This window comes from Borostomias antarcticus (genome assembly GCF_949987555.1).
Source record: "Borostomias antarcticus genome assembly, chromosome: 4".
Taxonomy (NCBI): domain Eukaryota; kingdom Metazoa; phylum Chordata; class Actinopteri; order Stomiiformes; family Stomiidae; genus Borostomias; species Borostomias antarcticus.
In genome coordinates this window covers 13,265,248-13,293,049 of record NC_140237.1, presented here as the reverse complement: position 1 = coordinate 13,293,049, position 27,802 = coordinate 13,265,248, and the positions used below count along the sequence as shown (strand labels likewise).

Here is a 27,802-nt window from a genome sequence, read left to right as displayed (position 1 = left end):
TGAGAACTAATGGTGCGTTCCATATGCACAGAAATGTCAACTGGATGCTGGTCCCCTGAACTGGGAACTGGGAAGTTGGGGGAACCTCACCTGCCTCGACCGAACTCAACCACCACTCCTCCCTCAACATTAAGATGCCTGCACATAGCCTCAACAATGAATCAGAATTAGAAGCTTTATTGCCAGGTATGGTTTTCTAAGAATTTGCTTGAGTCTGTAAGGGGCGGCACGTAGCTCGGGAGGTAGCGGCCGGCTGGGGATCACAAGGTCCCCGGTTCGATCCAGACTCCGGGCAGTGTGCCTTGAGCAAGACGCTGAACCCCAAAATCGCTCACATGGCATGGTGGTGCAGTACTTAGTACTGTCGCCTCTCAGTAAGTTCTGTGCGGAGTTTACATGTTCTCCCCGTGTTCACAAGGGTTTCCCCCATAAAAAAGAACCCAATATGAAAACATGCAGAAGAACAGATCGCTAACGCTGTCCGACCCTGGCGATGATGAACAGGAGCACTTGGTTGGCCCCCAGGCATGTCCCATGCCTACTGTCTGCTCCCGGCTGCCCCCCAAGGGAAGGACTTCTGAGGCAACTGGAATGCAGGCACTAGTAAGAGACTAATAGGAAGCTACAGAAGGTGCGGAAGACGGCCATTTTGGCTCGAAACAGGCTTGATGTGGGCCAGGGAGCCCTGCCACCTTCCCCCACTGTTCCAGCAGCAGCTAAAGACAGAGATGATGAAGTGTTTGACGGAGCCTGTCCTGCCGGAGAGGCCGTAGGTCTCCCTCCATCTGTCACACATTCTCCTGGTGAAACAAGCTGGCGTGTTGTCAATGCTCTGCCCAATATGGCCACTTTAGAATTATTGATTTCCTGAATTCCACCTCCTGTGACAGTTTAAGCAGCATTTACTGAAAGACCTATAGTCTCCATTTGCGTTTTTGATAAATATCAAGCACCATTGAGATGGTATCTCGTCAACACAAATGTCTCATCACACAAAATGCCTAAAGGAGGCTATGCAATGCAAAGGTATATCTTCATCTTAACAGTGGTTCAGTAAAAAGAGTTTACTCATTTGTGTCAACAGACAAGAGACTCACTAACCTAGCCTGTAGCCCACTAACCTAGCCTGTAGCTCACTAGCCTAGCCTGTAGCTCACTAGCCTAGCCTGTAGCTCACTAGCCTAGCCTGTAGCTCACTAGCCTAGCCTGTAGCTCACTAGCCTAGCCTGTAGCTCACTAGCCTAGCCTGTAGCTCACTAGCCTAGCCTGTAGCTCACTAGCCTAGCCTGTAGCTCACTAGCCTAGTCTGTAGCTCACTAGCCTAGCCTGTAGCTTCTCTTTCCTGACAGTGAACCTCATGTAACCTCAGCTCAGCCCAATGTTTACCAGCATCGCATTCTTTGCATTATTGCATTCTAACATCACAGGAAAGGAGGCAGAGAGAACTTCTGGCATCCAACGATCACAGTTGGCTGCCAGATCCAGCCCCCTCCGAGAGGCAGCCCTCCCTAATCAGCCTGGCCAGGAATCTGCATAGCAGGATGGGGGCTCAGGGCCCTGGGCTGGCGTCAGCCAGTGGACAGTCCCACTCACACATCTGTTCTATTCTAGCCCAGTCCTGTGCTGTCCATGTGCAGTGTAATGATTGTGTAGCGGGGGGGACATGGGTGGGACACCTAACAGTCAAGACGGTGTCTGCATTGGACTAGTGTGTGTAGGGTTGGAATTGGGGGGCTACATCACCAAATTATTCCCGAGCGCGACACCGCTGCTGCTCACCGCTCCCCCAGGGAATGGGTCAAATGCGGAGAACAAATTTCACACACTCAGGTGTGTGACAATCATTGGGACTTTAGACGAAGCCTATCCCATGACAGAGGTCACACATGTTACTGTTGAGAGGAATCTAGTCGTCACCGGCTACGAAAGGGTGATTCCCTGCATTGTGGCTAGGCAGATGGAGGAGCTGGGCTGGACGGTGGCCTGCATGGGACATGGGGCCCTGAGATGGAGAAATGAGGCCCTAGAGGTAAAATAGCAGAACTGCAGTCATGACACAGACGCAGACACAACCCCTCTTTCTCTCTCTCTCTCTCTGTCTCTCTCTCTCTGTCTCTCTCTCTCTCTACCTACCTTTCTCCCTCTCCAGAGACCTGACACATACTGGAGCATATTTTAAACTGCATTTAGCATTGAGACACTTATATTCATTCCATTCACTGCATTATTAAAATTGTTGCAGATTAAAATTGTTCCATTATTAAAATTGTTCTCTCCTCCTCATGTTGACAGAACTGATAATTGGTATTATTTATCTAAACAATACCACCGTGTGACTCTGAGGGTGAGAAAGGTTGAATTATGGATGAGGACAAATGCAAAGCAATTGCACTTATTTTGAGTTGGGCAGCATCCCTGTCAGTGAGTTTAACCGTTATGCAGGGAAAAGAAATTGCAACAATATTCCAAAGAGTTCTGCTCCTCCCTCTCCCCCCTCATCATACAAGAGAGCTTGATTTGTTCGTCAGAGAATTTGATTCTCACTTTGCTCTAGTCGTTCCCTTTGGAGTTGGCTTGGCTGCACCCTGCTGATGAGAAGTTGTTGGCAATCTCAGAGACAGACTAGGGAGAAGAGGTTTTTAAATTTGTCATTGCTTGTTTGCTGTGTCTGAGAGCTGTGTGTATAACCAGTGGTTTTATCTCTGTGCAGAACTGGTCTTTAAAGATGTAGTTCATGAGAATCATGCACCATGAGCCTGTAATACTGGTGAGATGACTGCAGCGCTGTGGGTTATGGTATTGTTTGAATGGCCATGGCTGGGAGGAAGTGGTTCACAGTTGTGTGTGTTTATGAGAGTGCCTACACTAGGGCTGGGTATCGATTCGAATTTCAAGAATCGATTCCGATTCACAAGGTTCAGAATCGATTCAATATCGATTCGGTTAGTGTTACTAAAATCTTTTTTAGCTGTAACCTTAATAACATGACTGCCAAGTTATGCAACACATCAATACTAGGGCTGGGTATCAATACTGATTTCCAAAAATGAATGAATGAATGAACTATTCATTCCTTCATTTATTCATTCATTCATTACATAAAAGATCGATTTTGGGATTCATGAATCGATTCTGAATCATTTGATTCAGAATCGATTAATTGATTTTTTAAACCCAGCCCTAGCCTACACTGAATTCCATCTATAGAAACTGGAATACTACATTGTAATTCAATATCTACATCTTAGTCCCGTACTAGAAATAACGCTTGTTCTCATCTCTTGTTCGTTCCTCCTCTAGGCGTCGCAGAACCCTTTAGCCCCTTCTGGTTCTCCGTGGAACCGTCGGACACTCTGGCGGTCAGGGGCGGCCAGGCGCAGCTCAACTGCTCCGCCCACAGCAGGGCGGCCACGCCCCCCCGGGTGGAGTGGAAGAAGGATGGCACGTTCCTGAGCCTGGCGGCGGACGAGCGGAGGAGTGTCCTGGCCGACGGCTCGCTGCTCATCTCCGCCGTGGTGCACTCCAAGCACAACAAGCCCGACGAGGGCCTGTACCAGTGTGTGGCCACCATCGACAGCCTGGGCACCATCACCAGCCGTACGGCGCGCCTCTCCGTCGCAGGTAAGAGCGCTTCAAATCACAGTTTTTTTTGTTTTTAAGGAGAAAAAATGGGGCAATATTTAACAAAAGTTAAACCAAAAAAGGCGATAAATAAGTGAAAAGCATGAGAAATACATTCCACAATGACCGTCCGTGTAAAATAAACTGCTTCACTTTTGTTGAGGCCACAACTTTCATAAGAACACAATGGCCCTCATTTATCAAAGGAGTGCAGCTCCAAATGCAGAAATTGATACATCAGCGTCCACATGTGATCTATCACACATTCGCACGCCGCCAATCCCATCGTATGAATGATCTGGTGGCGCAGATGAAAACAGTCGTCATTTAAACATCAAACCCCTACATATTCTGGCTTCGCCACTGTAGTTTACGGCATGGAGGTACGAAATACGGCCAAAAGAAGACATTTCTCTGACTCTCGTCCGATAAAAACTCTTCTCTCCATGGAAAGATCCTGGAAAACCATCTTGCATTTTACAATTTTATTTTAAGTTCTCATGTAAATGCAGCTTCCTTGTTTAATTGTAAATGGTAAATAGACTTTTAGCGCTTTTATTCAAAGCACTTTCCAATGACGGCCTCTCATTCACCCATTCACACACACATTCACTCACCAATGGCGGCAGCTGCTGTGCAAGGTGCTAGCCTGCTCTTTGGGAGCAATTTGGGATTCAGTGTCTTGCTCAAGGACACTCCGACATGTTGTCAGGAGGAGGCGGGATTCGAACCGTCGACCCTACGGTCGCTGGACGACCCGCTCTACCTCCTGAGCCACAGCCACCCCATTGTGTAGCCTATCCAAAAACCCCAAAACCATTCCACATTGCTGTCAATTTGAGGATGTATAATAATAATAATAATAATAATAATAACAATAATACCATTTTATTTTACCTTCCATACAACAAAATATATTATTGTGATTATAAATTACAAAGTAACAATCTCAAATTAGAGCTAACATTTGTGTGAATGCAAAATATCCTATTTCAACCAGTAGGCCTATAGAAACTGGTGTGCGTACAATTCTCAGACTTACTACACGAGCTGAGACTCCACTCACGTCCAAATTGATAAATGCAGAACTTGACGTGGAAATGACACCCTGTTGTCTGACCTACGATCGCTTAGTAAATGAGGGCCAATGACTGCAAACACTGAAACACCAAGGTAAAAAAAAGCTGCTATGGCTGTTTTCTCTGTCCTTCAAAACAACATATTCATATTTTAACTTCAATGCTGAGTCATATCTGGTCTGTGTGCAAAGTCACCATGTGATGAATACGTGTCAGGGGGGTTGTTTCTGCCATGAAAGTCTCTCTTCTCAGCTACAATGTGACCTTGTTTCATCTTGTAAGAGACGAGAGGAAAGGGTTATAAGGTGTTTTGAGTCGGGTCTCAACCCAAAATTCAATTTGCAGCCAGAGGAGTGCAAGAATAGAATCATGTTGTGGAAGTTGGTGTTTGTGGAAGTGTTGAAGTGGAAGTGTTGAAATGAAGTCACCCTCTCGCTGTCATTTTGACAGCAGGTCTTCTCATAACCTTCTGGAAAAGAAAGCTAATGAAATAGTGTGTTGTTAGCTGAGAGGTTGACGAGAAATGGGATTTAGAGATAACATCTGGTTATGACGTGAACGTCTTACACCTCGGTAGGTAAAGGTGAAAGAAGCATAGTTCATTAGACTGTGTTTTTGAAGAAGGAAAAGGTTGTGATGTTTACTAAAGACACTCGGCCCTTGTGTTCGCTGCTTTGTTCTGATACGCCCCTGTTTGAATGGGATCTATTATTATTATTATTATTATTATTATAGGACAGCAGTGTCAGAACTCATCTTTTTCTGGCTTCACGGCCCCCACCTCCATTAAACCCCACGCCATCCCATAAACAGACCTGATACCATCATCATGGGAAATCTACTGACCTTCCAGGTCATACGGGGGCATCAATATGGCCGCCCTCAAGAGGACAGGCTTCATGGGGAGTGTGAGTGAGCAAGGGAGGGGAGATTGTGTGTGTGCGTGTGTGTGAGCACCAGTGTGTGTGTCTGCGCATGCATACTTGTGTATGATGATAGTGTAATTGTGTGTCAGTGCATAAGTGTGTGTGTGTGGGGCAGTGTGTGTGTGGGGCAGTGTGTGTGTGGGGCAGTGCTTGTACTCCGTGTGTCAGGGCCCTAGGGCCCCCAATTTTTCTATTTCATTTTCTAAATTTTGTAAATTTTTAAAAGATTTTTAAAATGTCTGCATGTTTTTTTGAACCTGATTTAAAACCCTGCTCACCACAGGGAATCCAGCAGCCACAACAAAACAGCTCTTTATTTCTTTTTTTAACACATAGTTGTTTTTCATTATTTTACAAATTGCTCAAATTCTTAATATTTTCACATATTTTAGTGCACTTCCCCAAAATCTCTCGATTACGGGCTTTTCTTTGTCTTGATTCGGTGATTCCGTCCATTGTCTCGACATTACGGAAATCATAGCGCGCTAGTATGTGCATGACAATTGTGTGTGTGTGTGTGTGTGTGTGTGTGTGTGTGCGTGCGTGCGTGCGCACGTGTTTGTCCATGGTAGCAAGTGGAGCTTGACCAGACATTGTCCCCAGGGCCCCCTCAGAGTGTCATGGTGCCCTCTCTCTCTCTGCATGTCTAATGCCCCTGGGACTCGTAGCGCAGCGGCCCAAGATCAGGCCGTTCTATAGAATGATACAGCCTCAGAGTCAATGAGACCCACCAGGGTGAGCTATTATGGGATGGTAGATTCAATCAGTTTTGCCAGAGACTTGAACGTTGAGTCGGCTAAATGTCCTGCACGCACCTCACACACTCCCAAAGTTATTCCTTCTTACACAGACGGATCGATACACACACACACACACACACACACACACACACCACTTAATCGATCACACACATACGTCTCACATAATATCACCCTTCTATACCTGTACACTGTGCACGCTCACATTACACACACATTCACATGCACACAAACACACATTCACATGCACACACACACATTCACATGCACACGCGTGTGCGTAGCCAGTGATCCGTCTCCAGCTCTCTGGCAGGTGGCCGATAAAAAGGTTAATTGCAGCGTAGCAGGAGCAGCCATTAGGCAGCGATCGGCATGGAAACGCTGGGACTGGGCGTGACCTCAGATGTAATGGCGGCGCGGGGAGCGAGCAGCTGGAACGCCGTCTTGACGGATGCTGGGGGGGAGAATGGAGATGGATACCCGGGAGACATGATGTCCCTGATCCTTCCGGGGGAGGGCAGCCCTCCTGCCCCACCCCGTCCTCTCCTGCCCCACCCTGTCCCCTCCTGCCCCACCCCGTCCTCTCCTGCCCCACCCTGTCCCCTCCTGCCCCACCCCGTCCTCTCCTGCCCCACCCTGTCCTCTCCTGCCCCACCCCGTCCTCTCCTGCCCCACCCTGTCCTCTCCTGCCCCACCCCGTCCTCTCCTGCCCCACCCTGTCCTCTCCTGCCCCACCCCGTCCTCTCCTGCCCCACCCTGTCCCCTCCTGCCCCACCCCGTCCTCTCCTGCCCCACCACGTCCCCTCCTGCCCCACCCCGTCCCCTCCTGCCCCACCCCGTCCTCTCCTGCCCCACCCCGTCCTCTCCTGCCCCACCACGTCCCCTCCTGCCCCACCCCGTCCCCTCCTGCCCCACCCCGTCCTCTCCTGCCCCACCCCGTCCTCTCCTGCCCCACCCCGTCCTCTCCTGTCCCACCCTGTCCCCTTCTGCCCCACCCCGTCCTCTCCTGCCCCACCCCGTCCTCTCCTGCCCCACCACGTCCCCTCCTGCCCCACCCCGTCCCCTCCTGCCCCACCCCGTCCTCTCCTGCCCCACCCCGTCCTCTCCTGCCCCACCCCGTCCTCTCCTGCCCCACCCCGTCCTCTCCTGCCCCACCCCGTCCTCTCCTGTCCCACCCTGTCCCCTTCTGCCCCACCCTGTCCCCTTCTGCCCCACCCCGTCCCCTCCTGCCCCACCACGTCTCCTTGGCTCTCACCCTGGCTCTCATCCTCTCTCCCTCTCCCTCCCTCTCTCTCTCTCCCCCTCCCTCTCCCTCCCCCTCTCTCTCTCCCTCTCTCTCTCTCTCCCTCCCTCTCTCCCTCTCTCTCTATCTCTCTCTCTCTCCCTCCCTCCCTCTCTCCCTCTCCCTCTCTCTCTCTCTCTCTCTCCCTCCCTCTCTCTCTCCCTCCTGTGTGTTCACCGGTGCGTCAGGTGTAATATTTCTCTCCTGCAGTCTTCACCTCCTCTCACTCTTCACATCTTCCTCGTTTGTTCCGTTTCTCTCAACTCTCGTCTCCTTTCTCCTTCTCACCACCATGCTGTTCTCTCCTCCATCATCATCTGAGTCTCTCCTGTCATCCTCTCTTCTCTCTCTCTTCTCTCTTTTCTGTTCTCACTCCTGCGCCTTCTTACACCTCCTGATATCCTCTGTTCATGTGTGTGTGTGTGTGTGTGTGTGTCTGTGTGTGTGTGTGTGTGTGTGTGTGTCTGTTTCTGTGTGTGTGTGTGTGTGTGTGTGTGTGTGTCTGTTTATGTGTGTGTCTGTGTGTGTGTGTGTGTATGATCTCTTTCTCACACACACACAGTGTGTTTTCCCTTGGCTGAGCGTGGTCATATGTATTCAGTGTGCGCGTGATGGAGAGAGGGAGGGTTCAGGCAGAGAGAGAGAATGAGAGAGTAGGGGGGTGATGGAGAGAGACCCCGGTGGGAGAGGTAAGGGGGATGAGAGTAATGAGAATCCTCCCTCCCCCTCTCCTGCTCATCTCTCTGAACTCACCCCTCCGTTTAGAGGGTCGGAGGAGAGCCAGGCTCCAGCACGGCACGATCCCAGTCTTCTCCTCCGCAGTCTCTCTCTCTCTCTCTCTCTCTCTCTCTCTCTCTCTGTCTCTCTCTCTCTGTCTCTCTCTCGGTCTCTCTCTCTCTCTCCCTCTCTCTCTCTCTCTGTCTCCTAGACAATTACTGCCCCCTGCTCGGCCGGAGAGATTAGTCGATCAGTCTCTCTCTCCTCCTCTCTCTCCTCCTCCATCTTCTCTCTCCTCTTTCTGTCTCAACCACCAATAGAGGACATACTGTACCAAAAAACATATGTTAGAGAAACATTTCATTTCCTGCAGAAAATGTGTGTGAATACTGAACAGCTGAAAAGAAATCACAAAAGCATCGCTGAAAATGCGTAGCCTAAATGGGAAGAATGTGAACGAGGCCTAGCCCATTTAGTCCACAACACATATGATGGCCTACAATGTATGCCCTACATAGTTACTAACATCACAAGACTGACTAAATTGTGGTTACATTACGTAAGTACCTAGCTTTAGCAACAGAAATTATTTTCATTTCATAATCTCTCACTCCCAGTCAGAAAATGTCCACTAGCCGTGATGCTAATCTTCTCTATGTTGAACTCCATTGATTTATGCTACAAATGTTAGTGATCTAAAGGTCAGCTATTTTTGGGCTTTTTGGGTCTTTCAGGAGGGGCGGGGTCCCGTTTGGGGGGGCAGGATGCCCCTTCAAGGCAATGGCAGGGGAAATGCTAAGGTGTCATCGTGCGATATGCTGCCTCTGAAGCCCTCGTTGGGTTTTGGGTTTTGAGGGCGGTCCGCTACCCCCTGTATGTCCTCCACAAAATGGTGTCGTCACAGCCGAGGCAACAGGGAACATTGAACGATGGAGTGTGTGAATTGGGGATCAAGTGGCTTGAAGATGTGTTTGTTTAACGTTTTCCATGTTACGTGAAACACCCACACAAAATTACGCACACACACACACACACACACACACGGATGATCCAGGAGCTAAGACAACTGTTATCTCAGACTACCATATGTTTCCAAGTACTCACCTAGGGATATAGAAGGGTTGGTTGATTATTCCTCTCGTTCCAGTGACCTGTCACTTCACAGGGGTCCAGGGCTCCCAGAGCTGTCTGCCTCCCTCTCTCTCAATCATTGGTTCATCTCACTCTCCCCAAACCCTGCTTCCCCCCTCCTCTCCCCCTCTCTCCCTCCCCCTCTCTCCCTCTCTCCCTTCCCCTCTCTCCCTCTCTCTCTCCCTCTCCTCCACCTCTCTCTCCCTCCCCCTCTCTCCCTCTCTCTCTCTCCCTCCTCCACCTCTATCTCTCTCCCCTCTCTCTCTCCCCCTCTCTTCCTCTCTCTCCCTCCCCCTCTCTCTCTCTCCCTCCTCTCCCCCTCTCCCCCTCCCTCTCTCTCCCTCCCCCTCCTCCACCTCTCTCTCCCTCCCCCTCCTCCACCTCTCTCTCTCTCCCCCCCCCTCTCTCTCCCCCCCCCCCCCTCTCTCTCTCTCCCCCCCCCCTCCTCCCCCTCCATCCTTTAAGCCTGTTTCACACCAGCCCGTCAGCCGGTTGAGACCAGTGGGGGTCCGACAGGCGTCCCACTTCAGCCTGGTGTGAATATTTATTCAGCCGATGTTGGAGCTGAGCGATGGTTACCTGTTGTAACCCCGGTTGTGTGGGTGGAGACAAGCCCCACAGAGCTTAGCCAACCGTAGCTACCGCTGCATTCACCTGCAGACAATAAGAACAGGTGCCCCAAAGTATATAAGGTGCCATTCAATTTTGGCGTGCACAGGGGGTTCCTGCTCTCTGAGCACCATTTCTAGTTCTGCATGTTTTTCGTATTGGGTTCTTTGGGAGGAAACCCTTGCGAACACGGGGAGAACATGCGCACAGAAAGACCTGGAGACCTCCTTGCTGTGAGGTGACCGTGTCTAGCAGTGTGCCACCGTGCTGCACGGAAGCCATTTTAGGGTTCAGTGTCTTTGCTCCAGGACACTTCGGCACGCTGCCGGGAGCTGGGATCAAACCGGCGACCTTCCCATGTCCAGCTGGCTGCTCTACCTCACGAGCTACATGCCCCCCGTCAATTTAAACACGCACTCATTCCGTTTTAATTTGGCTATTGGCAGAGCATAGGACAATTATTCTAGCATAGGACAAGTCTTATAGCATAGGACAAGTATTATAGCATAGGACAAGTATTATAGCATATTTACAATTCATTGTAAATACATGAGCTGCTTGAGTTGATTCTCAATGACAACACACCTTTTCTAGACTCTTCTATTTGCTTATCTGGCTGATATTACTGGCTGTTTGACTGACTGACTGACTGACTGACTGACTGACTGACTGACTGACTGACTGACTGACTGACTGACTGGCTGGCTGACTGACTGACTGGCTGGTTGACTGGTTGACTGACTGGCTGGTTTACTGACTGACTGGTTGACTGGTTGACTGGTTGACTGACTGGCTGGTTGACTGACTGACTGGTTGACTGACTGACTGACTGACTGGCTGACTGGCTCGCTGGCTGGCTGGTTGACTGACTGACTGACTGACTGGCTGACTGACTGACTGACTGACTGACTCACGCGGTGGCAGTTAGGAGCACTCAGAAGACTGACGCGTTGGTGCCTACATCTCTTCCCCTTTACTACCCCTCACACCCATCCTCTCTCTCCCCTCCTCCCACCTCTCCCCCTCTCTCTTTCTGCTCTCTCTCCCCTCCTCCCACCTCTCCTCCTCTCTCTTTCTGCTCTCTCTCCCCTCCTCCCAGACCTGCTCATTTTAAACAACCCTATTTCACAGTTCCACAGTGGCTGCACCCGACTTGTAAAACACAAACACTGCTAACAAACAACAATGAATCTGTGGAAACCATTTTAAACTGCAGTCTCCAAAGAAACACATCAACCATGTCATTGTTAGTTTTTTCAAGTTTATGGGAGTTCTCTGTGTTTTTCTCTGTGCATTTCTGGCCAGTTAGAAATGCTAGATGCTGGATAGCTTACAAGGAATTAGTAAAGCTAACGGTTACAAATGTTGTAGGCTTATAAGCCTGGGCCCTAGCCTAGCCTAGCCTAGCCTGGGCCCTAGCCTTCACACAGGGATCTATATCCCCGCTGAAATCTGAAAACGTCCTTAATGAGTGTTCACATGCTGCCTGCTGACAGCCAGAGACGATGGGTGGGGTCGTTGCCATGACGAATGGCCCTGACCCGGAAGTGAGTTGAGGGTCAAGATGGTATTCAATTACCCTGATTCACATCTATCACCAAGAGCCAGAGAAGGTCTGGGGGGTGGGGGGGTGGGGGGGGGGTGGACAGAGGAAGGATGGGAGGGAGGGAAGGAGAGAGAGAGGGAAGGAGAGAGAGGGAAGGAGAGAGAGAGGGAAGGAGAGAGAGAGGGAAGGAGAGAGAGAGGGAAGGAGAGAGAGAGGGAAGGAGAGAGGGAGGGAAGGAGAGAGGGAGGGAAGGAGAGAGAGGGAATGAGAGAGGGAGGGAAGGAGAGGGAGAAGGAAAGAGAGAGGAGGTAGTTGGAGAGCAATAGATTACGATAACAGACTCCATTTTGTGTTTATTCACTAACTGATTGGGTACACTGGCTAGGTGGTTGTGGTTGTGTGTGTGTGTGTGTGTGTGTGTGTGTGTGCGTGTGTGCGTGTGTGCGTGTGTGCGTGTGTGCGTGCGTGCGTGCGTGCGTGCGTGCGTGCGTGCGTGCGTGCGTGCGTGCGTGCGTGCGCGCGCGCGCGCACACATAAACATGCAGGTGCAGCCTATTAAAGCATGCCTGCACATAGAGTATGGACGCTGTTTGTCCATGAGGTATACATGTTTCCATGTCTATTTTGAGACGCATTTGTCGTTTTAAAGATGATGCTATTTCACAACTGGAATTTGCCTGGGTTACACAGGTCTGGGCCCAAGTTAACTGTAAATAGGCCCTTTAAGTCTCACTATAAAGTACTGTAAGTGAATGACAATAATAATGACAATGAAGACTTGAACTCAAGTTTCTCAGCTCAGTATAGTATAACGTGGTGCTCCCTACTTCATAGAGAAAGTGTTTTTAACCATCTGAAGGGGTTGCTATCACCTGTACTTAAAACCTGTCAAATCCGTTTGATGTTCTACACTATTATCGATACAAGAAACAAACCTCCCAAAACGAAGTGAGGTCACCAGACCGCCCCAGTTCAGGAGCCATTTCGATTTGCGATTGTCTGTAGTGTACCACTATGCAATTCTTCAGTTCCAAAGTAAATTAAATCAGTAATTATGTATGGCTGTCACAGATAAAGTGTCAGTGACAAGCAGAGTTTGGAGAGAGGGAGCAGAGTTTGGACCGCATATTCCGCATACTGATTCCCCCATAGTCTCCTCCTGGCTGTGTACTCACACACACACACACACACACACACCTGAACTCATTTAATCAACTGTTATGCATAATGCATGGCCACTGTTTGAGACAGGCAGTGGCACATCAGTGAAGATATCTGCTCAAGGCTTTCAGAAACTCCTTCCTTTACCTCCTCACTGTTGACTGAAAGGTTGGAATTTTAATTTAACTATGGGGTATGGGGAATTTGACTCCGCTGGTATCTCACCTTCCATATTAGCTGACGGTTGACATATTAATCACCTCAGTGCGAGAGTGCGAAAGTATAGTGTCTGGAATTAGGATATGGAGCTTGTTTTTGGCTGGTTTGTTCTGGTTACATATTCAGCTTCTGAGAAATATAGTTGTAGTTTCTCGCTTTTGGTCTTTATTCATCACCCGTCAATGAAGCCATTGAGACATTGTTACGCAAACTCCAAGACTACCCTGAATACTCTACATATTACTTCCTTATTAATCAGGGTTGGTATTTTGTGTGGCCTTTTATCTACATTAGTTTGAATGTCTTTTGACTTATAATGGATACTACGTATCCATAATACCCCAAACGGAATCCACCAGGCGCACTTCAAAGTGTCCGGTACCGTTTTCCACCCAGCGAAGAATCTGTGCCAAAGCTGAGTCCTGTTCCTGCACGCGCTCAGATGAGTCCTGTTCCTGCACGCGCTCAGATGAGTCCTGTTCCTGCACGCGCTCAGATGGATGAAAGCTGAGTCCTGTTCCTGCACGCGCTCAGATGGATGAAAGCTGAGTCCTGTTCCTGCACGCGCTCAGATGGATGAAAGCTGAGTCCTGTTCCTGCACGCGCTCAGATGGATGAAAGCTGAGTCCTGTTCCTGCACGCGCTCAGATGGGCGTGAGCGGGTATGACAGCCTAGTGACTGATCCTTCACATGTCTGCAGGATACCACAGCGCACATGGTGCCTGAACACAGACGTGTTTCTCCCAGAGTTCCTTGCTGCTCATCCATTTTGTCAGACATGGTCTCCCGGGGTCTCCCTTTGAAGTCCCCACCAATCGACCAGACGCTGTTCGCCCAAGCACCTGCGCCCAGGGGGCTGCTTCTGTCTTCAAAGGTCTCCGGCAAAGACGTATTAATCACCTCCGCCACCCAAGCACCAAGGACTGTCAAGCATTTTTTGGGGGTGGATTTGCGAGTCTTGGGGGGAGTAGAGGGAGGGAGGGTAGGTGTAGGTCTAGCGTAACTCTCAGGGAGATTTGCATGGCGAAGCTACTGAGTGGAGGTAGTCCCCAGGGGGTCTGGAGTCTTTCACAGCTTCTAGAGCCAAGTCTTCCAATACCTGCCATATGGAGGTGAGAGTGGTTGGCTGCTCTTCACTCCCTCATGCTCCATTCCACCTTTATCACTCTCCAGACTTCTCACTCCACTCTCGTGCGCTTTATTTGCCTTCCCTGCCCTCATTGGAATTCACCATTTGTCTTTTGGTTCCTAGCACTGCTTACAGGCTCGATAGACGGCAGCAACGTTCTGGGCAGTTCTGTTCCCCTACAGTCTCTCTCCCCCATGACTCTCATCTCTGATATGGCCTCCAGTATCAGGTGTACAGCCACATGACTCTGGTTTTACCTATTAACATTCCTCTCGCTTTGTCAAATCCTAACCGGCCTTCACAGGGCTTTTGAACCCTGAAAACGAGTTGACTCTCTGGTTCTTTTCGAAGGCTTTCCTGAGCCTAAGGAGGAAATCTGTTCAAACACACCTCCATTTCTCCATCTGGCGGACAGGGGGAGAGAGGGAGGAGGGGGAGGTTGTAGAAATTGATTGACACAATTCAGCAGATAGCCCAGTGTGATGGGTGAGGACTCTCTTGACGACTGTGCTCTGAGGGAAGCTCTGACGGCTCGGAGGAAATGAAGGCCGACTTCTCATCTGCACATCGTCCTCTGGCCGTGAGAGGGCTCCGTCATGATTGGAGGATGACAGGAAAGGTTAGTTTAGTGTTTTTCAATTTGTTTTGCAAAGTATACACCATGCGCTCAAAGAGATGGACCCATTTTTTCTGAGGATATTTTTGTGCGTTATTGGATAGGATGGTGAAGATTGATAGGAATGTGTCTGAGAGAGAGAGAGGGAGGACATGCAGCACAGGGCCCGGGCTGGATTTGAACCCGGCCCGCCACCGTGAGGGCTAGCCTTTAACCATGAGCCATTGGGGCGCCCTGAGACTGACCCTTTTGAAGTGGTGTCAATAATTTCTTGATTTACAAGGCAATGATCCAACATTTTTGCAACCATGATTGTGTGAAATGTAACTTCCTTGCACTGTAACCTTGAAGTTGTCATCATTAATTTTTTGGGGCAACATATTGAACAGTACTGTACTTGACCAAGGCTGGAGAGGGTAGGTTGTGCAGGGGGAGCCTAGCCTTTGGCGTGATGCAAGACAACTCATGTTTCAAACATGAAAACCCCCTTCTCCCTCTCTGTGCTTGTGTGATTTTTTCTTATATTCCTTTACTCTCTCGAGCTCAAGCTGTGTGTCCCTGGGAGCATTATTTCGGGAGCCTTGTGATTGTGTGTTTCGGAGCAGCAGGGGTGTTGGGGTGTCGGGGGGGGGGGGGGGGGGGGTGCAGGCTGGAGTCGTCAGGGGCAACACCTCGTAGAGCATCCTCCGGCTCCCTGGACGACCCACTCAAAGCGCCGGCGTCTCCTTCCAACTGAATACATTTCCCTTTCAGATGGCTCCATCCCCATGAAAAACCACCAGGCTTATTTCATTATTTAAACATTTAAGCCACTGACATTGATTTTCTCTTGTTGCGAGTCAGAAAGAGTCTACAGAGCAGTGGAGTGTTTTTGTTTGCTGCCCTGTAGCTGGGAGCTCATCTGGAACTGGGAGCTCATCTGGAGCTGGGTTAGGGTTAGGGTTAGGGTTAACCCTCATCTGGAGCTGGGTTAGGGTTAGGGTTAGGGTTAACCCTCATCTGGAGCTGGGAGCTCATCTGGAGCTGGGAGCTCTCTCTCTGGAGCTCATCTGTATGTGTGCTGCTGTCGCCCAGTCTGGGTCCTCTGTCTCTGTGTCACTCACAACCAATAAAACAGGGGGATGGGGGAGGAGGAGGGAGGGGGAGGAGGAGGAGGAGGGAGGAGGAGGAAGAGGGAGGGGGAGGAGGAGGAGGGAGGGGGGAAGGACAGAAAGACGTTGCCATGTAACGGGAATGAAACGAGTGGCGGGCATGTTTTTCCATATGAACAAAATCGTTAGGGAGCGGTCAGAACACGCTCGACTGTGTGGCTGTTTCTCCCCCAACCCCCCCCCCCCACACACACACACTCTCTCTCTCTCTCTCTCTCTCTCCCACTGTGTCCTGATGTGCAGGGGCGTTATATTTCAAGAGGCGAGCGAGACCGTGTGTGTGTGCGTGTGTGTGTGCGTGCGTGTGTGCGCGTGTGTGTTTAAGAGAGAAAACAAGGTTGAGAGCGGAGGGTAAAATAGAGAGGGGCAGTTCTTTACAGTGAGAGGGCAGAAAGAGGGAGGAGGAACAGAGTCTGGGGCGTGGAATAGGACAGACGGACGGTGTGTGGTGTTTGTCTGAGTGTGTGCATGCGTGTGTGTGGGTGTTTGTCTGAGTGTGTGTATGCGTGTGTGTGGTGTGTGTGGGTGTTTGTCTGTGTGTGTGGGTTTGTGGTGTGTGTGGGTGTTTGTCTGAGTGTGTGTGTGTGTGTTTGTCTGAGTGTGTGTGTGGTGTGTGTGGGTGTTTGTCTGAGTGTGTGTGTATGCGTGTGTGTGTGTGTGTGTTGTTTCACTGGGGCTGTCCTGAACTCTGTGTGCCAGGGCCCTTGGGAGGTTGTCGGAATCCCTCGCTCCACACGGTGCCTTTCGCCACCTTCTGATTGGAGCAGGAAGGTTGCGGGGGGAGGGCACTGGGAGGGAGGGGGGGACACAGAGTTGATTGTGATTGGAGCAGGAAGGTTGGGGGGGGGGGGGCACTGGGGCGGGGGGACACGGAGTTGATTCTGATCGTCGAGGAAAGAAATCAACAGCTATTTTTTCCAGTTTCAGCATCAGGCACCCTGGTTTAGCTTTGATTTATGGGATCGTGTGGGTGCCTTTTTTGCGCGATATGCGTGTGTGAGAGATATGCGTTTGTGTGTCTGTGTGTGTGTGTGTTTGTGTGTGAGCGAGCATTTAGTTTACTGCAGCACCGACATGAGGGTAGCAACACTGCACGAACGCACGCGCACACACACACACACACACACACGATCAGATGAAAACATTTCCTGTTGTTGGTGTTTGCTCTACCGTACACCATCCACACTTCTCTGGATAATACTCTACCGTACCGTACACCATCCACACTTCTCTGGATAATACTCTACCGTACACCATCCACACTTCTCTGGATAATACTCTACCGTACCGTACACCATCCACACTTCTCTGGATAATACTCTACCGTACACCATCCACACTTCTCTGGATAATACTCTACCGTACCGTACACCATCCACACTTCTCTGGATAATACTCTACCGTACACCATCCATGCTTCTCTGGATAATACTCTACCGTACACCATCCACACTTCTCTGGATAATACTCTACCGTACACCATCCACACTTCTCTGGATAATACTCTACCGTACACCATCCACACTTCTCTGGATAATACTCTACCGTACACCATCCATGCTTCTCTGGATAATACTCTACCGTACACCATCCACACTTCTCTGGATAATACTCTACCGTACACCATCCATGCTTCTCTGGATAATACTCTACCGTACTGTACACCATCCACGCTTTCATACGCACTTGTGAATTGCGGATTTTCGTTTTACTTATATGCATTTATTACTGCCGAATTGGAGAAAGCGTCTCCCTGCAATCAAATGATCACACAAGATCACACCTGACGGAGACCTACCACAGGTCGAAACGTACGTGTGTTTTTTGCGTAGTCAGTAAACACGTCAGGAGAAACTGGTGTGCGGACCTCTCTCTTTCACACAGGATGTCCTCCCTCAAAAGACTGATTGCACGTATAGCAACAAGCATCGTTGGCAGAATGTGTTTCCGTCTCCTCGTGCGCGCGTGTGTGTGTGTGTGTGTGTGTGAGGTAGGCAGGCTGAGGGGAGAGAGATGTCTCTTCCTGATAAGGAATAGCAAAAACGCTTGTTAGACAAATATCTTAATCTTACTGCAAGTTAGAAACGGGTTTGGATAGATACAAAGTGCCAGACAACGTTTATGTTAGCAAAATAGAAAATCAATTTTCTTAATTTCTCCAACAGGCCTGTTAGACCGGGGGCACCACAGCCATCTTCATTGCGATGCGTTGACATTTTGCAAATCGACTACTATACTGTACCAGTAGTCAAGGCTAAGAGGCATATAGGCCTATCTTTATATATTGTTTTATATTATACAATACACAAGGCATATTCTAGAATGTGCCTGAATGGAAAAGCTCCATAAGTAATAAGAAAAATAAATACTTTTGGAAATGGAAGTATTTTTTTTCACCTTATGCAAAAAACAAATGCCCAAAAAGAACTGAAACCGTGACCCAAAAACTGAGGTATGTACTGAGCCGTGGGCTAACTGACTGAGCCGTGGGCTAACTGACTGAGCCGTGGGCTAACTGACTGAGCCGTGGGCTAACTGACTGAGCCGTGGGCTAACTGACTGCATCCCTGTCTGAGGCCTTGTCCAGATGAACGCAGGTATTTGTGAAGACGGGCATTTTTCTTCGCGGTTTGTCCTTCCGTCCACATGCAAACGGCATTCTAGTTCACTGAAACCACTGAGACTTTTTTGAAAACTGTCCAGGGTGAACATTTTTAGAAACGTTGTGTGAACAAGAAACCAGAGTTTTGGGTTTGTGTTTATGTCACTGTTACTGTTAAAATACCATGATGAGAACCCTGTGGACTCAACCACACAACAGAATAAAACTAATTAGATACTAGAATAATACTAGCTAGATACTAGAATAATACTAGCTAGATACTAGAATAAAACTAGCTAGATCCTAGAATAATACTAGCTAGATACTAGAATAATACTAGCTAGATACTAGAATAATACTAGCTAGATACTAGAATAATACTATCCAGATACTAGAATAATACTAGCTAGATACTAGAATAATACTAGCTAGATATTAGAATAATACTATCCAGATACTAGAATAATACTAGCTAGATACTAGAATAATACTAGCTAGATACTAGAATAATACTAGCTAGATACTAGAATAATACTAGCTAGATACTAGAATAATACTACTGTAGCTAGATACTAGAATAATACTAGCTAGATACTAGAATAATACTAGCTAGATACTAGAATAATACTACTGTAGCTAGATACTAGAATAATACTAGCTAGATACTAGAATAATACTAGCCTACAGAGTTTTCCTTTGACTGACTTGGTTGATCTGGGCTTCTCTCATGTCAGCTATTAAAATAAATGGTGCCTTTTGCAATAAAAATGATGTCTTAATACGAGATAATTTAGGAAACACTTGTAGTGTATTTTATTATTGTTATATATATATTTTGTAACAATCACCTTTGGGTTTGTTCATCTTAGCCCATCTGGTAGGATGTCACTGTAACTGAACTGTGTGTGTGTGAAGGCCTTCTGTCTGACTTCCATTATATTCAGTGGCATTATCACCCATTCCTCTTCCTCTTGTGTCTCTGTCCAGGGTGAACATTTTTAGAGAGAGAGAGGGGGGGGGGGACTGAAAGGGCAGTATTATCTCTCCAGGTCTTATCTATCTGTCCGTCATCTTCAGGGGCTGTGGTGTGTTTCTCTCTTCTTTATCAGGATGTACTGTTGAGCTTCCTCTTCCTCTTGTGTAGTCCCCACCTCCCAAGTATTCAGCATGGATGGAGTTATATTAGTATTATGGTCTGGAAGGTGCGGCCATCACTGTGTGTGTGTGTGTGGGGGGGGGGGGGGGGGGGTAACTGACAGTTATTTACCATGTAGACAGGGCAAATGATGATGAATGCCTCTCGCCATGCTGAGTGACATCATCGGCCGGCGCCACAGCTGTGTCTCTGACTGGTTCTCTGAATCATCTGGTCGGCCGGGGCTCTGGCACACGGGCATGTTTGCAAAGCCTGTTCTACACACTTTAGCACAACTACACACACACGCACACGCACACGCACACACACAACGCACACACACACACACACACACACACAAATATTGGCTCCATCTACACAAAAGTCAATTGAAACCCTGTGGAAGCGAGTGTGTGTTATGAACACCTTCTATTAACTACCTGACATGATGGGAACGTAGAACTTTACACAGTATCACGGCTCAGAGATGTTCATTGGAGGAACATTTGAGACAGAGCCAATAAGATGGCGTGTTTGCAGAGCAGATGTCAAGGTCCATGCAAAGTCAATACCAATGTGTGAATGGCTGACATCTTCCTGACGACCCTTTTGTTATTCAGAGCCACGTCTCTTCAGAAAGGTGCAGTCACACAGCGGATGACTGGCATTAGTGTGGACAAAAGACTCGGGGAAATAAGGATTTTTTTCTTATGCATCTCACAAGGTCGAGGTGGAGTGTATGTGTGTGTGCGTGTGTACGTTTTTGTGGGTGTTTGTTTGCAGAATGTGTGTTCTTGTGTGCGTGTTTGTGTGTGTGTGTGTGTGTGCGTGCGCATATTTGCGTGTGTAACGAGCCTCCTCGCAGACTACGGAGAGCACAGGCGAGGCTAATGTTGGTGATGCAGCAGGTTTAAGTATCAGCAGCACACACACACACACACACACACACACACACTGTAATCCTCAACACGCTACCAGAAACCACCAGCAGCATGGTCCACCTAGTATGACTGCCCTTTCCCCTAAATATCTCCATATCACTTCTCTGACTCCCTCTCCCTCTTTTTCTCTCTCTCTCTCTCTTTCCTAGCATAGCCCAGGACATGTGGTGTTAATTAGATCCTACCCCTCCTACTCCTCCCCCTCCCTCCTCCTCTCTCTCCTCCCTCCTCCTCCCTCTCCCTCCTCCTCCTCCTCCTCCTCCCTCTCCTCCTCCTCCCTCTCCCTCCTCCTTCTCCCTCTCCTCCTCCTCCTCCCTCTCCCTCCTCCCTCTCCCTCCTCCTCCTCCCTCTCCTCCTCCTCCCTCCTCTTCCTCCATCTCCTCCTCCTCCCTCTCTCTCCCTCTCCTCCCCCCTCCCCCTCCCCCTCCTCCTCCTCCTCCCTCTCCTCCTCCCCCCTCCCTCCCCCCTCGTCTCTCACATGTTAACATCCCCTCTCAGTTGTCCATTATGTTCCTGGCAGGCCAGTGCTCAGCCAGACCCAGGGCCAGGATGATAGGCATCTGCAGATGTGACGCGCCGGCTGATACGCTGCCCGGCTAGGGCGCCGGCCCTCACACACACACACACACACACACACACACACACACACACACACACACACACACACACACAAACACACAGTCACAACTGACTGAGATGCGTTAGCACAGCGAGATGGACATGAGCGGAAAAGAGGGGAGATAGAGAGGTGGTGGGAGGGAGGGAGGGAGGGGGGAGGAGGGAGGGAGGGGGGAGGTGGTGGGAGGGAGGGGGGAGGGAGGGAGATGGTGAGAGAAAGATGGAGGGGAACCTAAGAGGGATGGGTACTCGGTGGAGGGGTGAGAGAGGTGGAGGGGTGAGAGAGGTGGAGAGTGAAAGAGGTGGAGGGGTGAGAGAGGTGGAGGGGGGAGAGAGGTGGAGGGGGGAGAGAGGTGGAGGGGGGTGAGGTAGAGGGGTGAGAGGTGGAGGGGTGAGAGAGGTGGAGGGGAGAGAGAGGTGGAGGGGAGAGAGAGTTGGAGGGAAAGAGAGAGAGAGAGGGGGGAGGGGGGGGGGGACTGAAAGGGCAGTATTATCTCTCCAGGTCTTATCTATCTGTCCGTCATCTTCAGGGGCTGGGGTGTGTTTCCCTCTTCTTTATCAGGATGTACTGTTGAGCTGCCGGGTTGGGTTGTTGGGGGGGGGGGGGGGGAGCAGCTGCCGTCGACAGACACATGAGGATAGGGCCGCAGATAGCCCAGCCTGCCTGTGATTGGACCACGCGGTTTGAGTTGCAGGTTGTTGATTGGCAGGGTATCGCCCAGCGACTCCCGAAGGCTGTTCTGTTCATCCTCCCTCCATCCTCTCCTCTTCCTCCTCCTCCTCCTCCTCGTCTCTGACCAGGGAGTGGGAGAGAGGGAGCGATCTCTGGTCACTGCAACAACACATTTATCTGCGCCTTTTGTAACGGGAGCAGCCACTGCCCTCGGCACCGCCGTCTCCCCTGGCAACGACCTCTGCAGAAGGTCGGCGGTAAATGGGCCAAGAATGAGCTGAGTTCTCGGGGATCAAATAAGACACTCTAACATGATTAAGGGCTCTAATGCAATCAGCATTGTTTCAGATACAACTCAATTACCTGTAATGAAACAGGCCTTTCCCTCTGGTTACTGGGGGCGTTAGCGTAGCTGGTGGTCTGATTGGGCTCTGCTGAGACCTCATGCTGGGCAGAACGCACATGTTACAGAGAGATATACCTACACACATACAGTTAGGTCCAGAAATATTTGGACTTTGACACTGTTTTCATCCTTTTAGCTCTCACCACCACAATGGATTTGAAATGAAACAATCAAGATGTGATTTAAGTGCAGACTTTCAGCTTTAATATGTGGGTATTTACATCCGAATCAGGTGAACGGAGTAGGAATAAACTATTTTCTACTATACGTGGTCTCCCCCTTTTTAAGGGACCAAAGGTACTTGGACAGTTGGCTGCTCGTGTTCCAGGGCCAAGTGTGTTATTCCCTGGTTATTTCATCTACACTACAGCAGATAAAAGGTCTAGGGTTCATTTCAAGTGTGGTTCTTGCATTTGGAATCTGTTGCGGTCAACTCTCAATATGAAACCCATAGAGCTGTCACTATGAGTGAAGCAAGTCATCATTAGGCTGAAAAATCAAAACAAACCCATCAGAGAGACAGCAAAAACATTAGGTGTGGCCAAATCAACTGTTTGGTACATTCTTAAAAAATAAAGAACTCACTGGTGAGCTCAGCAACACCAAAAGACCCGGAAGACCACAGAAAACAACTGTGGTGGATGACCGAAGAATTATTTCCCTGGTGAAGAAAGACCCTTTCACACCAGCTGGCCAGATCAAGAACACTCCCCAGGAGGGAGACGTATCTGTGTCAAAGTCAACAATCAAGACTTCACCAGAGTAAATACAGAGGGTTCACCACAAGATGGAAACCATTGGTGAGCCTCAAAAACAGGAAGACCAGATTAGAGTTTGCCAAAACACATCTAAAAGCCTGTAGAGTTCTGGAACAACATCCTATGGACAGATGAGACAAAGATCAACTTGTATCAGAATGATGTGAAGAGAAGAGTATGGAGAAGGGAAGGAACTGCTCATGATCCAAAGCACCACCTCATCAGTGAAGCATGATGGTTTAGTGTTATGGAATCGGCATGTATGGCTGCCAATGGAACTGGTTCCCTTGTATTTATTGATAATGTGAAAAGCAGCAGAATGATGAATTCTGAAGTGTTTGGGCCAATATTATCTGCTCATATTCAGCCAAATGCTTCAAAATCCATAGGACGGGGCTTCACAGTGCAGATAGACAATGACCTGAAGCATACTGCGAAAGCAACCAAAGAGTTTAAGGCAAAGAAGTGGAATGTTCTGAAATGTCCAAGTTAATCACATGACCTGAATCCAACTGAGCATGGATTTCACTTGCTGAAGACAAAACTGAAGGGAAACCACCCAAAGAAAAAGCAGGAAGTGAAGACAGTTGCAGTAGAGGCCTGGCAGAGCATCACCAGGGACGAAACCTGGCGTCCGGTGATGTCTATGGGCTCCAGACAAAAATTTGCAACCAAATATTAAAAATGACAATTTGATTTATGATTGTTTGTCCAATTAATTAATTAATTAATTCATTTGTAATTCCTACACCGTTGGATGTAAATACCCTCAAATTTTTCAGATTTTTTTCTGTCAAAGCACATATTGAATGTTTCATTTCAAATCCATTGCGGTGGTGTACAAAGCCAAAATGATGAAAATTGTGTCAATGTCCAAATATTTATGGACCTAACACACCTACATATGTCAACATAAATACATACTCCATGAAACACACATAGACACCTACAGTACACACACACACACACACAAACTGACAGACGTGCACAGTCACACAAAATCAGTCATTCCACGCTCTCCTGCCCTTCCAGTCATGTCAGACATGATTGACAGATCAGAACTTGCATGTTATAATCCCAGTGTTAATATTTCAGTTTTTCCAGTCTGTGAACACACAAGTCACTTTCTGTGGCTGTCCAAGTGTTGATTATGACTCCATTGAAGCTCCCACATTCAAATCAACCTGCCTGCAGATTGAAGAAGTCTGCAAAGACCCCCGACTGTGTTTCCACCATCGCTCACTAGAGGGCTCCACAATGGTGGTGACAGCGTTGGTCCATGTGTAGGGAGGGGTCTAGAGGAGAACCTCATTCCCTGCCTCCATGTGTGGGGAGGGGTCTAGAGGAGAACCTCATTCCCTGCCTCCATGTGTGGGGAGGGGTCTAGAGGAGAACCTCATTCCCTGCCTCCATGTGTAGGGAGGGGTCTAGAGGAGAACCTCATTCCCTGCCGGGCTGATTGTCCCAAGCCGTGTGTTCCTTGGCCAGGAGGTCACATCCAAGATGGGCTTCAGTCTACTCTGTCTGCAGAGGCCTCCATGGAGATAGAATATTCCCGTCTCTACGGAGGCGTCAATCTGCTTGCATATGGTGCAAATAAGCAAGTCTGACTAGTCTACCAGCCATGGGGGCTTAATTCACCACAGACAAAGAAAACTTCAAAGACCTCTCAAGGCTGAAATCATTTAGAAAGAAAAATGAATGTCTGTTTGAGTGTGCCATTGCACAGAATAACAAACACTGAATGAAATTTAGATTCATTATTAATATTGAAGAACAGAAATTAATTGATTTGAGGCACATGTCTCGTTTGGATAGAATTTGTACCCAGCCAACTCTCATATCATCTTCCCATGATTGTCAAGCGACCAGCTTGCCTCTCACGCGATTTTCAACATCTTTCTGGGAACAACATGGCCGCCTGTCCATGACCCTGTTGCCCTATTCTCTGGTTGGCCTCACCAGGTAGATAATCCATCTTTATTACAGGACCCAAGTGGGGGGTCTTTATTCGGCCACACAGTGACAGAACACACACTGAGTGGTGACATGGCACAAAGCACACACACACGCAATTTTTGGGGGTCACCGGTGGAAATGGTTTCCTGTTTTTCTCCCATCCAGAGCCGTCCTCCTCCAGGGGCAGCCAGGAGCAGTGGGTAGCCATCGCTCATGGCGCCCGGGGACCAAGTGCTCAGTCCAGGTCCTGGTCAGGGACCGGACTCAAAGAAGAAGAAGAAATCTGTTCTTCTGCATGCTTTTCATATTGGATTTTTTGTGAGGGATGGAGGGATGGAGGGAGGGAGGGAGGGAGGGAGGGAGGGAAGGAAGGAAGGAAGGAAGGAAGGAAGGAAGGAAGGAAGGAAGGAAGGAAGGAAGGAAGGAAGGAAGGAAGGAAGGAAGGAAGGAAGGAAGGAAGGAAGGAAGGAAGGAAGGAAGGAAGGAAGGAAGGGGGTTGATTTACTAGAGGGGGTTAATTTATCATAATCCCGTTTCATCTCATGTCAAACAAGCCTGTAACGGAAACTCTTAATCTATTTATCGAGAGAATCAAGAGACCAGTGTTATTAATCAGCCACACGCTCGCAACCGTTGTTATGCATTCTGTAGCTCCGACGACCCCGGCTAACAGGATCATATACACAACAAAATGAAAAAAGAATGTAAATACTTCTGTGAAGATTGAGTCATTTGTAAACAGGAGGTGACTTCCCTACCACCAGCACCATATTGTAAACAGCAGCTGGCCCCCGAGGCCTAACCACTGCTAACAGATTCCTCCGAAATGTTTGAGTTCACCTCAGCGCAACATCTGGGCCGCACCTGAAGTGGTTTAGAGGCTTGGTTAAAAATATCTGAGAGAGCTAACAGCTCTGTGAGGCTCCTTCAGCTTCTGGCCACCTGCGTACAGGAACGATGCTACTACTGTATTTACTAGTATTTACTAGTACTCCTCTGCTGGCTCCACAAGGCCTCGTCTTCAAAGCAGTCACTATCCGTTCTGTTAGCTTTCACATTTTAAATTTTTGTCATTTTGCCACTGCTTTTATCCAAAGTGAATTACAATAAGTAGGGGAGAGCCGGGACGAAAATAACACACTTTTGTTTGATCCCATTTACTTTAATAGAAAGTAAAATGACACACCAGTGTCCCAAAGTGAATTTTGTGTTCTAAGGAAGGCCACACAAAATATCAACGTCTTATGAAAGCAAGAAATTCATATTTTGGTCCATGATTAATTTTTTTTTTTTTTTTTTTTTAATTCAGACTGCCAACCTACCCCAAGGACAGTTACTGTTGTTCAAGCAAATAAACACTTACTGCCCAGATAAATAGCTTTAAACACTATTTTCTTTGGTGGTGGCCTAAGACTTTTGCACAGTACTGTATTTGAGGGGTTCTTTTGCAAAAACAAACATCGCCGTTTGTAAGCCTATTAGCTATCCTAAATCATGTTTGCCCATATCTATGGTGAGGTTTAAAATAGTTGGCTATTCTTCTCTTGATGGTGATGTTACAGAGTGACAACATGCGGGACATGAACAGACAGTTGGCGTATTCGTTCATTCACACACCTTAATATTTATTCACAACCCTTCTGCGTCAGGATTGCTGACAAACCCATTCAATAAGTCTCGTCATCTTCAAGTCTTGTAATAATATGGCAGCTATAAAATAAGGGAATGGATGAAGGACGTAAACAAACTGATTATAAGGACTATATATTGGAACATGTGGACTGAATTAGATTATTGAATAGAGAATATTATAGCGGATTTCATATTGAGTTGACAGCAACAGATTCCAAATGCAAGAACCACACTTGAAATGAACCCTAGACCTTTATAGAGAATATTAAAGAAAAGGGCAGGAGTGCTCAGTTCAGACAGGTGTGATAAAGGAGCTATTTGGTCGGGAACACAAACTGAGCTGTGGAACCTACCAACGCGTATAGGGGTGGCATTATAGTGTAACCCTATTCCTATAGTTTCTTTCCCCCAAAAGCCTCCGGGTCGGTCTATTACACTAGAACAGTTCTGTCTATTACACTAGAACAGATCTGTCTATTACACTAGAACAGTTCTATTACACTAGAACAGATCTGTATATTACACTAGAACAGTTCTGTCTATTACACTAGAACAGTTCTGTCTATTACACTAGAACAGATCTGTCTATTACACTAGAACAGTTCTGTCTATTACACTAGAACAGATCTGTCTATTACACTAGAACAGATCTGTCTATTACACTAGAAAAGTTGTCTATTACACTAGAACAGATCTGTCTATTACACTAGAACAGTTCTGTCTGTTACACTAGAACAGTTCTGTCTATTACACTAGAAGAGATCTGTCTATTACACTAGAACAGATCTGCCTGTTACACTAGAACAGTTCTGTCTGTTACACTAGAACAGTTCTGTCTGTTACACTAGAACAGGTCTGTCTATTACACTAGAACAGATCTGCCTATTACACTAGAACAGTTCTGTCTATTACACTAGAACAGTTCTGTCTATTACACTAGAACAGTTCTGTCTATACTAGAACGCAGCTCTGGATTTCGAGCACCAAAATGCAGCTCCGGCCGTATTGATCCGGGTTCCAGCCTCGTCTTGACCACGGTAGTGTAATTGCTTGGCGCAAACGCAGGTCTTTTTCAGGGAAAATGCTGAAAAACGCAGTAGTGTAATCCAGGCCTTTGGCTCATCAGACCCCC

General features: G+C 48.3%; 1 protein-coding gene across 1 annotated transcript in view; it reads left to right on the top strand.

Moving 5' to 3' along the window:
• Positions 1-27,802, top strand: part of neo1a (neogenin 1a) — a 187,404-nt gene that overhangs the window by 61,560 nt on the left and 98,042 nt on the right. The window contains exon 2 of the mRNA XM_084436810.1: positions 3,301-3,621. Within this exon, the coding sequence (XP_084292936.1) occupies positions 3,301-3,621 (321 nt within the window). The remainder of the gene's footprint in view (positions 1-3,300; positions 3,622-27,802) is intronic.